This window comes from Ranitomeya imitator, chromosome 7 (genome assembly GCF_032444005.1).
Source record: "Ranitomeya imitator isolate aRanImi1 chromosome 7, aRanImi1.pri, whole genome shotgun sequence".
In the NCBI taxonomy this organism is placed as follows: Eukaryota; Metazoa; Chordata; class Amphibia; order Anura; family Dendrobatidae; genus Ranitomeya; species Ranitomeya imitator.
This window is the reverse complement of record NC_091288.1, coordinates 131,541,307-131,559,565: the sequence shown is the minus strand read 5'-3', so window position 1 is coordinate 131,559,565 and position 18,259 is coordinate 131,541,307. Positions and strand designations below refer to the sequence as shown.

The following is an 18,259-nucleotide window of genomic DNA, read 5'->3' as shown; positions in this document are numbered from 1 at the left end:
CAGGTGATAATTTAATCACTAACTCATTATTTGTGTAGGTGATTAAATTATCACCTGTGCAGTACAAGGAAATCCTGAAAACATGACCTGTTTGCAGCCCTCGAGGAATGCAGTTTGACACCCCTGGTCTACAGCTCCTGCACCTCCTCCTATTATTCAGCCTGTTTCTGAAATGAACACATCAGTCAGGAGCTGGAAGCACTGCAGCACTGCCTCAGCAAAAGGCTGTGCTGAAGCTAATCTGCTTAGGTTACAAATCGTACAATGCTGAAGAGTTTTGGACAGGGATGAAAGATCAGTCAGATATTTGGATGACACCACTGAACCTACAGCCAGGCATGGTCGTGTGTGACAATGACCGGAACGTGGTGGCGGCTCTGAGGCAAGGTGAGCTCACACATGTACCTTGCCTGGCCCATGTACTTAAGCTCGTGGTTCAACATTTTCTCAAAAGCTGCCCGGGGCTGCCGGATCTGCTAGTCAAAGTATGCCATCTGTCTGCCCATTTCAGAAAGTCAGCTACAGCTTTAGCCGTCCTTGTCGTGCTTCAGCATGCAGTTCCGGCTCACCGACTGATGTGTGATGTCCCCACGCGTTGGAACTCTACACTTCATATGTAGGAAATGATTTATGAGCAGAAGAGGCAGTTGTTGACTACCAGCATCAACAAGACTGCTGATATTCAGTTCAGACTCCACATATAAGACCTCAGGAGTGGACATGGATGTCAAACATATGTACCATTCTCCAAAACTTTGAGGACTGCACCAAGATGGTGAGCAGCGATGATGCCATAATTAGCATCCCCATCCTGCTTCTCTGCATTCTGAAAACATCTCTGCTCACAATTAAAGAGGATGCATAGCAGGCAGAGCACGAGGACATGGAGCAAGGAACCATACAGGGTGATTACACTCAGCCCAGCCTCATGTCGTTCCAACATGGATTGGTAGACAATGAGGAGGAGGAGAAGGAAGAACAGGAGCTACTTTCATGCGCTATAGACTGTACTGCAATCATAGCTGTCATACCATCTGTTCAGCGGGGATTGCCTGAGGACAGGGAGGACAGCATGGTCAGTCATCCTGTTGGTGAGGACACGGAAGTCTTGCCTGTTAGAAGTCTGGCACGCATGGCTGACTTTATGTTGCACTACGTTTCCCGTGACCCTTGCATTATTAAAATTTTCAGGGACACTCATTACTGGTTGGTGACACTTCTAGACCCCCACTACAAGGAGAACTTTCAATCTCTTCTTCCAGAGGCAGACAGGTGTACAAAAATGTTGCAATACCAGAGGGCCCTTGTATCGGAATTACTTAAAAAATTCCCATGTGAGAACGCTGGCAGCAGACGTCAGAGTTTGTTGTACAACCAAGGAGTCCAAGCGAGAGAGACAGAAGTACAATCCAGCTCAGGCAGGCAAACAATTGCAAAGTTCTGGGACAGTTTTCTCAGACTCCCCCATTGTGCCGGCACAGAGGCAAGGGGTGCTGTCACAAGAAGTGCAATGTTTGGGAAGATGCTGAGGGAGTACCTCTCAGATCGTACAAATGTCCTCCTTGATTCCTCTGTGACTTTTAATTAATGGGTATCCAAGCTGGACACGTTGCATGAACTGGCTCTCTACGCCTTTAAGGTCCTGGCATGCTGCTAGATTTCTGTCACAGAAGGTTTTTAGTGCCGCTGGTGGAGTTATAACAGATAAGCGCATCCGCCTGTCAACTGAAAATGCCGACAGGCTGACTCTAATAATAATAATAATAATAATAATAATAATAATAATTTTTTATTTATATAGCGCCAACAAATTCCGCAGCACTTTACAATTAAGCGGGGACATGTACAGACAATAAATTCAGTACAAGTTAAGACAATTTAAACAGTGATATTAGGGGTGAGGTCCCTGCTCGCAAGCTTACAATCTACAAGGAAATGGGGGGACACAATAGGTGAAAAGTGCTTGTTATTTCAGGACTGGCAATTATAATAAATAGGGTTTTCATATAAAGCTGCATGATCCGGTCATCAGCCCGTGTGTTTAAGTGCAACAGTCAAGTATCAAGTGCAGTTATCATGTGCATGGAGGGTGTGGAGACAGATGAATAATAGGGTGCAGATTGACAAATATAATATATATCTTTTTATTATATATATATATATATATATATATATATATATATATATAGATAGATATCTAATATATATATATTATAATAGATATATATATATATATATATATATATATATATATATATATGTGTGTATTTTTTATAAGAGATAATATATATCTCTTATAAAAATGAACAAGGGCTGGATCAACGGCAGTGACCCAAACAAGTTCAAACAAAGTGTTCCTTTATTGTGTTACTTCACACAGTCTATACATTATATGGCTTCTTCATACAGTCCATTAGTAATACATGGCTATATGATGCAGTCAATAAACAGGCCGAACTTCCATCTGTCCAGTTTGCCTGGGTGACTACCAGGCTTGGACTGGGCCATAGGGTAACAGGTGAATCCCCCGGTGGGCCCCTGTGCAGGTCTGCGCCCCCAACCCCACTGTATGAGCAGTACTTGGCATAATTCAATTGATTCTGTATAGAAAAAAGTAACATCTCATCATTCATTAGTCAAACAAACTATCCAATGTATTCTTATATAGAGATATAGGTAAATTTGTGAACGAGGGTAGTGTAATATTTGTATGCAAGTGGGCCCCCAAAGTCAGTGTTACTGGTGGGCCCATGGCACCCCAGTCCGACACTGGTGACCACACACCAGTATCAAGTCTCTGTACTCACTCAGTGCACTGCACTCTTTATGCTCTGGATTGCAGCTGGGTAAACACAAGACAGCCCAAGACGCAGGGTGTCAGTCTCTTTGGTTCCTTCTGCCTGTGTTGCTTCACACAGAGAGAGCTCTGCAGACATCTGCGCTGTCTGCTTCCAAGCTCAACACTGACACACCTCCCCCTCTACTACAGGGCTTTTAATCAGTCACTGTTTCACTCTTCTAATTACAGCCACACCTATGTCCGCAGTACACCCTCACTATGCTTCCATGCACATTCTGGAGAGCACATACAGCACCCCTAGCTGTATCAGGGGTCACTGCCTCACAATATGTGTGTGTGTGTATATATATATATATATATATATATATATATATATATATATATATATATATATATATATATATACATACAGTACGGACTAAAAGTTTGGATACACCTTCTCATTTAAAGATTTTTGTGTATTTTAATGACTATGACAATTGTACATTCACACTGAAGGCATTAAAATATGAATTAACACATATGGAATTACCGTATATACTCGAGTATAAGCCGAGATTTTCAGCCCAAATTTTTGGGCTGAAAGTGCCCCTCTCGGCTTATACTCGAGTCACGGTTGGCGGTGGGGTCGGCGGGTGAGGGCTGAGGCATACTTACCTAGTCCCGGCGCTCCCCCTGCAGTCCCACGGTCTTCGGGTGCCGCAGCTCTTCCCGTGTTCAGCGGTCACGTGGGGCCGCTCATTAGAGAAATGAATATGGACTCCACTCCCATAGGGGTGGAGCCGCATATTCATTTCTCTAATGAGCGGTAACGGTGACCGCTGATAGAGGAAGAAGCTGCGGCACCCGGAGACCAGCTGTCCGGGAGAAGGAGCGAGACACCGGGAGCAGGTAGGTATCGCATATTCACCTGGCCCCGTTCCACACGCTGGGCGCCGCTCTGTCTTCCCGGCATCTCTCCGCACTGACTGTGCAGGTCAGAGGGCGCGATGACGCATATAATGTGCGAGCCGCCCTCTGCCTGATCAGTCAGTGCGGAGAGGCACCGGGACGGGACACTGAGGAGCTGTAAGCAAGACAGGTGAGTATGGCATTATTTTTTTTTTTTTATTGCAGCAGCCGCAGCATTATACCGGTAGCACAGCTTTCTATGGCACATCTATGGGGCAATAATGAACGGTGCAGAGCACTATATGGCACAGCTTTATATGACACAGCTTTCTATGGGGCAAAAATGAACGGTGCAGAGCACTATATGGCACAGTTTTATATGGCACAGCTTTCTATGGGGCAATAATGAACGGTGCAGAGCACTATATGGCAGAGCTTTCTGTTGTGAATTCTGTGGCTGAATTCACTCCTGTGGTCACAAGTGGTACTGCAGCTTCTGAGCTTCCTCCCTCAGGTGTTCTGGTGAGCTCGTTGGCTTCTTTGTTATTTAACTCCGCCTGATTCTGTCTTCCTGGCTCCTTGTCAGTGTTCCAGTGTTGAATCTGAGCTCCTGGATTTTTCCTGTGGCCTGCAGATCTGCTTAGATAAGTGCTTCTTTGCTTTTGTTGCTACTTTTTCTGTCCAGCTTGTCTATTCGTTTTGCTGGAAGCTCTGAGACGCAAAGGGTGTACCGCCGTGCCGTTAGTTCGGCACGGTGGGTCTTTTTGCCCCCTTTGCGTGGTTTTTTGCTTTAGGGTTTTTTGTAGACTGCAAAGTTCTCTTTGCTATCCTCGCTCTATCTAGAATATCGGGCCTCACTTTGCTGAATCTATTTCATCCCTACGTTTGTCTTTTCATCTTGCTAACAGTCATTATATGTGGGGGGCTGCCTTTTCCTTTGGGGTATTTCTCTGAGGCAAGTCAGGCTTGTGTTTCTATCTTCAGGCTAGTCAGCTCCTCAGGCTGTGCCGAGTTGCATAGGTAGTTTCAGGCGCAATCCACAGCCACCTTTAGTTGTGTTTAGGATAGGTTCAGGTTTGCAGTCTACAGAGATTCCACGTCTCAGAGCTCGTTCTATTGTTTTTTGGTTATTGTCTGATCACTGTATGTGCTCTGATTTCTGGCACACTGTGTCACTGGATTGCTATCATAACAGTACAAGGAGCCTACCTAATGATTCTCAATAGAGGGAAAAAAGAAGTTCTGACATCTTTTTTTTTTTTTTTTCTCTCAGCTCTGTGTTCAATTTTTTTTTTTTTTCCCCTAGACATTTGGGTGTTTCAGGACACAGGTGTGGACATGGATATTCAGGGTCTGTGCTCTTCAATGGATAATCTCGTTACAAATGTACAAAGGATTCAAGATACTATTGATCAGAAATCTATGTTAGAACCAAGAATTCCTATTCCTGATTTGTTTTTTGGTGATAGAACTAAGTTTCTTAATTTCAAAAATAATTGTAAGCTATTTCTGGCCTTGAAACCTCATTCTTCTGGTAATCCTATTCAACAGGTTTTGATTATTATTTCTTTTTTGCGCGGCGACCCTCAGGACTGGGCATTTTCTCTTGCGCCAGGAGACCCTGCATTGAGTAATGTTAATGCGTTTTTCCTGGCGCTCGGATTACTTTACGATGAGCCTAATTCAGTGGATCAGGCTGAGAAGAATTTGCTGGCTTTGTGCCAGGGTCAGGATGATATAGAAGTATATTGTCAGAAATTTAGGAAGTGGTCAGTACTCACTCTGTGGAATGAATCTGCGCTGGCAGCTTTGTTCAGAAAGGGTCTCTCTGAGGCTCTTAAGGATGTCATGGTGGGTTTTCCTATGCCTGCTGGTTTGAATGAGTCTATGTCTTTGGCCATTCAGATCGGTCGACGCTTGCGCGAGCGTAAATCTGTGCACCATTTGGCGGTATTATCTAAGAATAAACCTGAGCCTATGCAGTGCGATAGGACTATGACCAGAGTTGAACGGCAAGAACACAGACGCCTGAATGGTCTGTGTTTCTACTGTGGTGATTCCACTCATGCTATTTCTGATTGTCCTAAGCGCACTAAGCCGTTCGATAGGTCTGCCGTCATTGGTACTGTACAATCCAAATTCCTTCTTTCCATTACCTTGATATGCTCTTTGTCATCGTATTCTGTCATGGCGTTTGTGGATTCAGGCGCTGCCCTGAATCTGATGGATTTGGATTATGCTAAAAGTTGTGGATTTTTCTTGGAGCCTTTGCGGTGTCCTATTCCGTTGAGAGGAATTGATGCTACACCTTTGGCCAAGAATAAACCTCAGTATTGGACCCAGCTGACCATGTGCATGGCTCCTGCACATCAGGAAGTTATTCGCTTTCTGGTGCTACGTAATCTGCATGATGTGGTCGTGTTGGGGTTGCCATGGCTGCAAACCCATAATCCTGTATTGGATTGGAACTCTATGTCGGTATCCAGCTGGGGTTGTCAGGGGGTACATGGTGATGTTCCATTTTTGTCTATTTCGTCATCCACTCCTTCTGAGGTCCCAGAGTTCTTGTCTGATTATCAGGATGTATTTGAAGAGCCCAAGTCCGATGCCCTACCTCCGCATAGGGATTGTGATTGTGCTATCAATTTGATTCCTGGTAGTAAATTCCCTAAAGGTCGATTATTTAATTTATCCGTGCCTGAACACGCCGCTATGCGCAGTTATGTGAAGGAATCCCTGGAGAAGGGACATATTCGTCCATCGTCATCACCACTGGGAGCAGGGTTCTTTTTTGTAGCCAAGAAGGATGGTTCGCTGAGACCGTGTATTGATTACCGCCTTAATAAGATCACAGTTAAATTTCAGTATCCCTTGCCATTGTTATCTGACTTGTTTGCTCGGATTAAGGGGGCTAGTTGGTTCACTAAGATAGATCTTCGTGGTGCGTATAATCTGGTGAGAATCAGGCAAGGAGATGAATGGAAAACTGCATTTAATACGCCCGAGGGTCATTTTGAGTATCTAGTGATGCCGTTCGGACTTGCCAATGCTCCATCTGTGTTTCAGTCTTTTATGCATGACATCTTCCGTGAGTTTCTGGATAAATTCCTGATTGTTTACTTGGATGACATTTTGATCTTCTCAGATGATTGGGACTCTCATGTGAAGCAGGTCAGAATGGTTTTCCAGGTCCTGCGTGCTAATTCTTTGTTTGTGAAGGGATCAAAGTGTCTCTTCGGTGTGCAGAAAGTTTCATTTTTGGGGTTCATCTTTTCCCCTTCTACTATCGAGATGGATCCGGTTAAGGTCCAAGCCATCCAGGATTGGACTCAGCCGACATCTCTGAAAAGTCTGCAAAAATTCCTGGGCTTTGCTAATTTTTATCGTCGCTTCATCTGTAATTTTTCTAGCATTGCCAAACCATTGACCGATTTGACCAAGAAGGGTGCTGATTTGGTTAATTGGTCTTCTGCTGCTGTGGAAGCTTTTCAGGAGTTGAAGCGTCGTTTTTGTTCTGCCCCTGTGTTGTGTCAACCAGATGTTTCTCTTCCGTTCCAGGTCGAGGTTGATGCTTCTGAGATTGGAGCAGGGGCGGTTTTGTCACAGAGAGGTTCTGGTTGCTCAGTGTTGAAACCATGTGCTTTCTTTTCCAGGAAGTTTTTGGCTGCTGAGCGTAATTATGATGTGGGCAACCGAGAGTTGCTGGCCATGAAGTGGGCATTCGAGGAGTGGCGTCATTGGCTTGAAGGAGCTAAGCATCGCGTGGTGGTATTGACTGATCATAAGAACCTTACTTATCTCGAGTCTGCCAAGCGCTTGAATCCTAGACAGGCCCGTTGGTCGTTATTTTTTGCCCGCTTCAATTTTGTGATTTCGTACCTTCCGGGCTCTAAAAATGTGAAGGCGGATGCTCTGTCTAGGAGTTTTGTGCCCGACTCTCCGGGTTCATCTGAGCCGGCGAGTATCCTCAAGGAAGGAGTCATTGTGTCTGCCATCTCCCCTGATTTGCGGCGAGTGTTGCAAAAATTTCAGGCGAATAAACCTGATCGTTGTCCGGCGGAGAAACTGTTCGTCCCTGATAGGTGGACTAGTAAAGTTATCTCTGAACTTCATTGTTCGGTGTTGGCTGGTCATCCTGGAATCTTTGGTACCAGAGACTTAGTGGCTAGATCCTTCTGGTGGCCATCTCTGTCACGGGATGTACGTACTTTTGTGCAGTCCTGTGGGATTTGTGCTAGGGCTAAGCCCTGCTGTTCTCGTGCCAGTGGGTTGCTTTTGCCCTTGCCGGTCCCAAAGAGGCCTTGGACACATATTTCGATGGATTTCATTTCTGACCTTCCCGTTTCTCAAAAGATGTCAGTCATTTGGGTGGTCTGTGATCGCTTTTCTAAAATGGTCCATCTGGTGCCCTTGGTTAAATTGCCTTCCTCCTCTGATTTGGTGCCTTTGTTCTTCCAGCATGTGGTTCGTTTGCATGGCATTCCTGAGAATATTGTTTCTGACAGAGGTTCCCAGTTTGTTTCAAGGTTTTGGCGAGCCTTTTGTGGTAGGATGGGCATTGACCTATCTTTTTCCTCGGCTTTCCATCCTCAGACTAATGGCCAGACCGAACGAACCAATCAGACCTTGGAAACATATCTGAGATGTTTTGTTTCTTCAGACCAGGATGATTGGGTGTCCTTTTTGCCGTTGGCTGAGTTCGCCCTTAATAATCGGGCCAGCTCGGCTACCTTGGTCTCTCCATTTTTCTGCAATTCTGGGTTCCATCCTCGTTTCTCTTCAGGACAGGTTGAGTCTTCGGACTGTCCTGGTGTGGATTCTGTGGTGGACAGGTTGCAGCAGATCTGGACTCAGGTAGTGGACAATTTGACCTTGTCCCAGGAGAAGGCTCAACTTTTCGCTAATCGCAGACGCCGTGTGGGTCCCCGACTTCGTGTTGGGGATCTGGTTTGGTTATCTTCTCGTCATATTCCTATGAAGGTTTCCTCTCCTAAATTTAAACCTCGTTTTATTGGTCCGTATAGGATTTCTGAGATTCTCAATCCTGTGTCTTTTCGTTTGACCCTCCCAGACTCCTTTTCCATACATAATGTATTCCATAGGTCGTTGTTGCGGAGATACGTGGCACCTATGGTTCCTTCTGTTGAGCCTCCTGCCCCGGTTTTGGTGGAGGGGGAATTGGAGTATATTGTGGAGAAAATTTTGGATTCTCGTGTTTCTAGACGGAAACTCCAGTATCTGGTTAAATGGAAGGGTTATGCTCAGGAAGATAATTCCTGGGTTTTTGCCTCTGATGTCCATGCGGCCGATCTGATTCGTGCCTTTTATGTGGCTCATCCTGGTCGGCCTGGGGGATCTGGTGAGGGTTCGGTGACCCCTCCTCAAGGGGGGGGTACTGTTGTGAATTCTGTGGCTGAATTCACTCCTGTGGTCACAAGTGGTACTGCGGCTTCTGAGCTTCCTCCCTCAGGTGTTCTGGTGAGCTCGTTGGCTTCTTTGTTATTTAACTCCGCCTGATTCTGTCTTCCTGGCTCCTTGTCAATGTTCCAGTGTTGGATCTGAGCTCCTGGATTTTTCCTGTGGCCTGCAGCTCTGCTTAGATAAGTGCTTCTTTGCTTTTGTTGCTACTTTTTCTGTCCAGCTTGTCTATTCGTTTTGCTGGAAGCTCTGAGACGCAAAGGGTGTACCGCCGTGCCGTTAGTTCGGCACGGTGGGTCTTTTTGCCCCCTTTGCGTGGTTTTTTGCTTTAGGGTTTTTTGTAGACTGCAAAGTTCTCTTTGCTATCCTCGCTCTATCTAGAATATCGGGCCTCACTTTGCTGAATCTATTTCATCCCTACGTTTGTCTTTTCATCTTGCTAACAGTCATTATATGTGGGGGGCTGCCTTTTCCTTTGGGGTATTTCTCTGAGGCAAGTCAGGCTTGTGTTTCTATCTTCAGGCTAGTCAGCTCCTCAGGCTGTGCCGAGTTGCATAGGTAGTTTCAGGCGCAATCCACAGCCACCTTTAGTTGTGTTTAGGATAGGTTCAGGTTTGCAGTCTACAGAGATTCCACGTCTCAGAGCTCGTTCTATTGTTTTTTGGTTATTGTCTGATCACTGTATGTGCTCTGATTTCTGGCACACTGTGTCACTGGATTGCTATCATAACAGCTTTCTATGGCACATCTATGGGGCAATAATGAACAATATGGAGCATTATATGTGGCACAGCTTTATATGGAGCATCTTATGGGGTAATAATGAACGGTATGGAGCATCTATTTTTATTTTTGAAATTCACCGGTAGCTGCTGCATTTCCTACCCTGGGCTTATACTCGAGTCAATACGTTTTCCCAGTTTTTTGTGGCTAAATTAGGGGGGTCGGCTTATACTCGGGTCGGCTTATACTCGAGTATATACGGTATATACTTAACAAAAAAGTGTGAAACAACTGAAATATGTCTTATATTCTAGGATTAAGAGAATGCCAAGAGTGTGCAAAGCAGTCATCAAAGCAAAAGGTGGCTACTTTGAAGAACCTAGAATATGACATAATTTCAGTTGTTTCACACAGTAAACCATTTCATATCTGTTATATTTTTATATATTCCTCACAAATAATGTTAGTAGTTTGTGTGTGCAAAATTTGGGAGCTCTAGGTGTTAAAATAAAGGGTTAAATTACGGGAAAAAAAATGGCGTGGGCTCCCGCACAATTTTCTCCGCGCAGATATTAATAGCCTAGAGAGGGACCATGGTTATTGACCCCCCCCCCCCCCCCCCCCCGGCTAAAAACATCTGCCCCCAGCCACCCCAGAAAAGGCACATCTGTAAGATGTGCCTATTCTGGCACTTAGCCACTGTCTTCCCACTCCTGAGTAGTGGTGGGATATGGGGTAATAAGGGGTTAATGTCACCTTGCTAATGTAAGGTGACATTAAGCCTGGTTAACAATGGAGAGCTGTCAATCCATTATTATTCCAATAGTAGTAAAGGGTTAATAATACACACATTATTAAAAATTATTTTAATGAAATAAACACATGAGGTTTTAATATATGAGGTTTTATTGTACGCTCAATCCACCTGAAGACTCTCCTGTCAAAAAAGGAAAATAAAAAAGCAACAATATCACATACCTGTCCGCCGTACAGTCATGTCCCACGCTGTAAATCCATCTGAAGGGGTTAAATACATTTACAACCAGAAGCCTGCTAATGCAGCCGCTCATGGCTGTAAAAGATTGGGGAATGAATGGAATGCAGGTAACGTAGCTTCGTTGACTTGTGGTGCCGTCATAGAAGCAGCAACCCCTGGTGGCATAAACTCATATGAACTGTAGCGTGGGAATTTTTCTTCCTTATAATGTGTAGATTTCTGTTGCCAATATCATTTCATAAAAGATTGGGATATTTAATACAAAACCTATACATTTTGAAGAAAACTTAGACCAAAAAGTACCTATTATAAGTTCCATAAACATTCCATGGAAATAACTACAAAATTTAGATTCTAAATTTGAGAAATGTTCCATACCTTAATTTCACTGTGAACTGAACTCCAGTTTTTAAAACCAAGGGTCGCTGTGGGTGCGTTGGCATACAGGGTTGCCTCTCAACCACGAAAGAGCTGTAGTGAAACAAAATAATATATCAGAAGTTACACAAACCACAACATAATGGCATTGAAAATTATAACTTGTCTAACAAAAATGCGCAGATATATGAGATGAAAAATACAAACATTGGCTTTGGTACTTCATTGATAAAAAAAAAATAAAAAAATAAGAATAAATATGCAAGAGCCCAACCCTTAAAAGGTTTAACACCATAATACAAGTTCCAATTTAGTACATAACTAGATCAGGGCAAGAAAGAGGGCACTTTTCATGCTCTTACATGACATAATTACAAGTGCAATCCATGAAATTATACACAAAAACCTTAGTTCATAAAAAAAGGTCAAAATATAGAGTTCAAAAGTTCATTCTGACTACTCTCTTTATGAGGTAATAAACTCTAGAACACTTCAATGGATCCTGGTGATTCTGAGACTGTTTATTCGTGACATATTGTACTTCATGATGTGGTAAAAAAATTTGACTTGTAAAAGTTTATTTATGAAAAAAACAGAAATTTGGAAAAATTTTGAAAATTTCACTATATTCCAACTTTGAATTTTTATGCCCTTAAATCACAGAGATATGTTTAACATTTCTCACATGCTTGCGAGCAGGGCCCTCACTCCTCTTGGTATCTGTTTTGAACTGTATTTCTGTTATGCTGTAATGTCTATTGTATGTACAAGTCCCCTCTATAATTTGTAAAGCGCTGCGGAATATGTTGGCGCTATATAAATAAAAATTATTATTATTATTATTATTATTATTACATGTCTACTTTACAGCAGCACAATTTTGGAACCAACATTTTTTTTTTTTTTTAGGAATTTATAAAAGTTAAAAGTTAACCAGCGATTTCTCATTTTTACAACACCATTTCTTTTTAGGAACCACATCACATTTGAAGTCACTGTGAGGGGTATATGAGATAGAAGATACAAAAAAGTGACACCATTCTAAAAACGGAAGGAAAAGTGCTAGGAGGTTTTTGTCCTGATGGAGTCGGGTGTGACCTTGAAACGCGTTGACCTGTAAACCTTTCAATAAAATCAGTTGATTTTTATCCTGCTTTTGAGTCCTCATCAGCAGCGCAGTCGATGACACCTCCTTCTTTCTTTTTTATTTACCATTCTAAAAGCTACACCCCTCAAAGTGTTCAAAACCACATTCAAGAATTTATTATCTCTTTAGGCGCTTCATAGGAATTTAATGAAAAAAAAATATTTAACTTTTTTCACAAAAAAATTACTTCAGATCCAAATTTTTATTTTTGACAATGGTAAAAGGAAAAGAAGGACTTCAAAAATAGTTGTGTAATTTATTCGGAGCATACCGATACCCCATACCACATAAAAGGGGAAAAACCACTGTTTGGGTGCAAGGCCAATCTCGAAAGGGAAGGAGCACCATTTGACTTTTTAAATGCAAAATTTGCTGGAATAATTGGCGTATGTCATGTTGCATTTGGAGAGACTCTGACGTGCCTAAACAGTGAAAATCCTCCCCCCCAGTGACACCATTTTGGAAACTAGACCCCTCAGGGAACTGATCTACATGTTTGGCGAGTACATTGAACCCTCAGGTGCTTAACGGAAGTTTATAAAGTTAAGCCGTGGAAATAAAAAAAATCTGAGTTTTTAGCACAACATATTGCATTTTCATAAGGGTAACAGGAGAAATTGCACCATAGAGTTTGTTGTGAAATTCCTCCTGAGTACGCAGATACCCAATATGATGACGAAAACTACTATTTGGGTGCATAGCACGGCTCGGAAGGGAAGGAGCGTCATTTGACTTTTTGAATGTAAAATTTCCTGGAATCATTAGTGGATGTCATGTTCCATTTGGAGAGTCCCTGATGTGCCTGAACAGTGGAAACTCCCCACAGGTGGCCCCATTTTGGAAACTAGACCCCTCAAGGAATGTATTTAGATGCATAGTGAGCACTTTAAATTCCCAGGTACTTCACAGAAGTTTATAATGTTGGGACTTGAAAATATTAAAATTATATATTCCTCTCAGAAATGTTATTTTAAACTCAAATTTTGCATTTTCATAATGGTAAAATGAGAATTTGCACCATACAATTTGTTTTGCAATTTCTACTGAGTACGCTGATACCTCATATAAGAGGGGATACTACTCTTGAGGCACAGTTCAAGGCTCAGAAGGGAAGAGGCGCCATATTGGAGTTCAGATTTTGCTGGAATGGTTTGAGGGTACAATGTCACATTGGCAGAGCCCCTGAGGTTCCAGAACAGAATACCCCTATATGTGAACTCATTTTCTAAAATACACTCCCCAATTAATTCATCTAGGGGTGCAGTGATCATATTGACACCACCTGTGCCTCACACAGTTTTATACCACTGAGTGGTGAAGAAAGAATAAATTACATTTTTACAACTAAAACATTGTTTTAGTCCCAAGTTGTTAAAATTTTTCTAAGGGCTAATAGGAAATTTTTCTTATAACAAACTGAGGTCTACTTTTTCCTGTGGTTGCAAAGGCAACAGCGCAAGGCTCAGAAGGCAAGGAGCGCCACATTTTACTGTTATGGTTTGAAGGTGACATGACCCACTGCGAGAGCTCATGAGGTGCCAGAACAGCAGAACAACCCATAAGTGACGCCATTTTACAAACTACACCTCTCAATAAATTCATATAAAGGTGCAGTTATCATACTGACACCACAGGTGTGTCACAGAATTTTATACCATTAGGCAGTGAAGACAAAATAACTACATTTTTACCACCAACATTTTGTTTTAGCCCCAGATTTTACATTTTCACACAAAAAGTGGATAAAGTGGCACCAAAATTTGTCCCACAATTTCTACTGAACATGACAATACCCCATATGGGGTTAAACAGTACTACTTATGGAGAGACTCGGGAGGAATTTTAAAGCGCTATTTGCCTCCTGGAGATTTTCTTAGAACAGTTTATGGACTCCATATACAGAGACGCTAATTGCTAGAAGAGCAAAATCCGCCCTCAAGTGACCCCATTTTGTAAACTATACCCCATAGGGAATTTATCTACAAGTGTAGTGACAATTTTGACTCCATGAGTATTTTCCAGAAACAAGCAGAAATAAATGTTGCTGAGTGAAAATTGCAATCCATTCAATAAAATGAGACAGAACAGTTAATCTGGACTCCGTCTGGCCTTAGTTCAGAAGTGAACAAAACTGTGGCCGACGGCATTGCATTTTTATGCAATCCTAAAAAGACAAGACACCGCCGGATCACAGGTCAGACACCGTCCACAGTGCCTGCATCTACCTCATTATAGGGAATCTTCCTCCAGAGGTTCCATCTGAATCTCGTATTTCAGAGACTTACAAGGAAACATTAGTGTAAGAGCTCAATTCAGAGCGCAGGATAAATGTGCGCCGAGCCTTACTGCGATCTTTGGAAGGAAGAGTTAAAATAATCAACAGCATGTGAAGAAATAGTGTTATGTATTTTTTACGCCGTTCCTGATGCGGTATAAGTGATTAGGCAACTTTATTCTTCAGGTCCGTGTGATTACAGTAATACCAGAGTTATATCGAGTTTTTCTATTTGGCAGCTGCCACACACTAAGGTTAGGTTCCCATTGCGTTAATGGGACCGCGCTAATGGACAGCGTTGCACGGCGAAATTAAAGCCGTGCAACGCGTCCGTTAGCGCGCCCATTTACAGCAATGGGGACGTGCATCACTAGCGCGTGCCATTTTTGGCACACGCTAGTGATGTGCCGGTGTATTGTGGCGTGCCGCGGACGCTGCTTGCAGCGTCCAAGGCGCACCCGAGGTCCGTTCCTCGCGAGGACGTTAACGCGATCCCTTTACAAAACATTGCGTTAGTGCAATCCGTTTAGCGCCGGATTGCGCTAACGCAATCTGAACCTAGCCTAAGACACTTTTTCTTGCAAAAAATTGTTTTTGCATCACATTTGAGATATTTTGATCCACAGAGTCATGTAAGGTCTTACCTTTTGTGGGACAAGTTGACATTTTTATTGGTACCATTTTTGGGCACATGGCATTTTTGAATCGCTTTCTATTCCGATTTCTGGAGGCAGAATGAACAAAAACCAGCACTTCAGAGACTTCCGGCTTTGGTAATGGAGAACATGTGAAGATAGAGCTCCCGCAACCCTCCTACAAAATCATCAATTTAGACCCCCCTGAACTCTCCGTGCACCTAGGAACATAGCACATGTTTGCCGGATTCAGAGAGATATGGAGATATATGGAAAGGTAAGAAAGCTCCCATACCAGAAGATACACCCAAGCCAGAATGATGTTGTGGATGCTCTGCCTGATCGGATAGATGACTTACCTGATAAAGAATACACACTGCTCTCTACACATGCTGTTGATTAAGAGAATATGATTACAATGCAGAATGTGATTACAATGCCATGAACCCCCGTTAGGGACAGATCTCCTGATCGCCAATTTATGAAAAGTCTGTATGGAGGGGGGTGTATGCTCTAGGCATGTGTCAGCTCACCGGCAGCATAAAAGAGTTCCAGCGCTTTGGCACAGGAGGTTAGGATTAGGGCAAGTGATATCTAAGGGGGGATTGAATAGGAAATACATACACTGCTCAAAAAAATAAATGATCAACGTAAATCACAACTAATATCCCACAGAGGTCTGGAGTTGGAATGATGCTCAAAATCAAAGTGGAAAATGAAGTTACAGGCTGATCCAACTTCAGTGGAAATGCCTCCATAATATGAAATGATGCTCAGTAGTGTGTGTGGCCTCCACATGCCTGTATGATCCCCCTACAATGCCTGGGCATGCTCCTGATGAGGCAGCGGATGTTCTCCTGAAGGATCTCCTCCCAGACCTGGACTAAAGCATCCGCCAACTCCTGGACAGTCGGTTGGTGGATGGTGCGAGACATTATGTCCCAGATGTGTTCAATCGGATTCAGGTCTGGGAAAAAGGCAGGCCAGTCCATAGCTTCAATGTCTTCATCTTGCAGGAACTGCTGACACACTACTGCTACATGAGGACTGGAATTGTCCTGCATTAGGAGGAACCCAGGGCCTTCCGCACCAGCATATGGTCTCACAAGGGGTCTGAGGATCTCATCTCGATACCTAATGGCAGTCAGGCCACCTCTGGCGAGCAAATGGAGGGCTGTGCGGCCCTCCAAAGAAATGCCACCCAACACCATTACTGACCCACTGCCAAACCGGTCATGCTGAAGGATGTTGCAGGCAGCAGATCACTCTCCATGGCTTCTCCAGACACTGTCACGTCTGACACGTGTGCTCAGTGTGAACCTGCTTTCATCTGTGAAGAGCACAGGGCACCAGTGGCGAATTTGCCAATCCTGGTGATCTGTGGCAAATGCCAACCATTCTGCACGGTGCTGGGCTGTGAGCACAACCTCCATCTGTGGATGTCGGGCACTCAGACAATCCTCATGGAGTCGGTTTCTAACCATTTGTGCAGACACATGCACATTTGTGACCTGCTGGAGGTCATTTTGCAGGGCTTTGGCAATGCTCCTCCTGTTCCTCCTTGCACAAAAGCTGAGATAGCGGTTCTGCTGCTGGGTTGTTCCCCTGCTACGGCCCCCATCTACGTCTCCTGGTGTACTGGCCTGTCTCCTGGTAGCGCCTCCAGCCTCTGGACACTACGCTGACAGACACAGCAAACCTTCTTGCCTGCACAGTATGTGTGAGAATGGGCATGACGCGCAGATAGAGGGCACCTTCAATCTGCGCATCCCTATGCATGAACACACTGCGCAGGTGCCTGGCGTCTTCCCATTACAGCCTGCAATGCGACTGGCCCAAGATTCACTGCGCAGGCACTATTACATCCATCCCTAGCCCTCAATGTGCATGCGCGGGCGCCCTCTATCTGCGCGTCATGCCCATTCTCACAAATATTACGCAGGCGCCGGGATCCTCACACCACACCTCTGGTTGATAAGCAATACAGGAGTATAATAGGTTGGCCCTGTCTGGCTCTACAAACTGGCAGGTAGTGGATTTGTGCTCTACTGCCATCATGTACCTAACAGACAAATATACCTAGTATGTCTATATTTGCTCCCACAGCTACATTTGCATATACCGGCCAACTCCACATTACGGCGACAATACGTTTGGCTGCAGCAACATAAACAATAAGTTGGCAAGTATTCCATAGCCCTCTGAATCAGCCCACCGGTACAATACTGTAGCCTCTTGGGGAATATAGGTTTTCTCTGTCCTTTTTGTCTCAATTTGGACCCTTATCACTATTTTGGGGACACTATATAGCAATAATCTCCTATATATCATACCAAACGGCGTTGTATCAACCCACTAAAGTTATCGGGCCCTTAGACACACACATACATCTATGCTTGCCTGGTTCATAGCTCCCTAAAAGGGACCAAATCGGAGGTCAAAACTGCCCATGATTACAACTGTATGACTCACTATGTCCTATTACCCTCTGCAGGTCCATATAATTTTATCTTTGGCTGATACCCTAGCAGCACCATTTATACACTCTAAAGAAGGAACTTCACATAAGGGTATGCTGTACTGTCATTTTTTTACTGTCTCTTTATGAATATCATAGTACCATCATATTGTGCATTTCTAAACCCTGAACCCCTCTTTTTCCTTTTTTTGCTCCTTGTCGCATATATATTGTACCAATATATATTGATAATCTCTGTGACATAACCTCATTACAGCAATGGTCTTGACATGTTTTCTACATTGTATATATGGAAATATTTATAAATATTTATATATCTTTATCATGTTTGTATATAGCTATTTATTGTGTTTTGTCTTATTTGTTTCAGCGATATTGTGATCAAGGCCACGGGTTGGCCGAAACGTTTTTTGCCTATCGCTTCACCTGAACATTTGTTTAATAAAATTATTCACTTGAATCAAGTATCTTCATAGTACGAGTGCAGTGATTATATGAATCTTGATGACTGAGAGG

The 18,259-nt window shown here is 43.4% G+C and overlaps 1 protein-coding gene across 5 annotated transcripts in view; it reads right to left on the bottom strand.

Annotated features, from left to right (window-relative positions):
- The window catches only part of STAT1 (signal transducer and activator of transcription 1), a 1,428,390-nt gene that overhangs the window by 852,818 nt on the left and 557,313 nt on the right, over positions 1 to 18,259 (bottom strand). For all 5 annotated transcript variants that reach the window (XM_069733810.1, XM_069733808.1, XM_069733811.1 and 2 more), the window contains one exon: positions 11,208 to 11,300. In XM_069733810.1, coding sequence (XP_069589911.1) covers positions 11,208 to 11,300 — 93 coding nt within the window. The remainder of the gene's footprint in view (positions 1 to 11,207; positions 11,301 to 18,259) is intronic.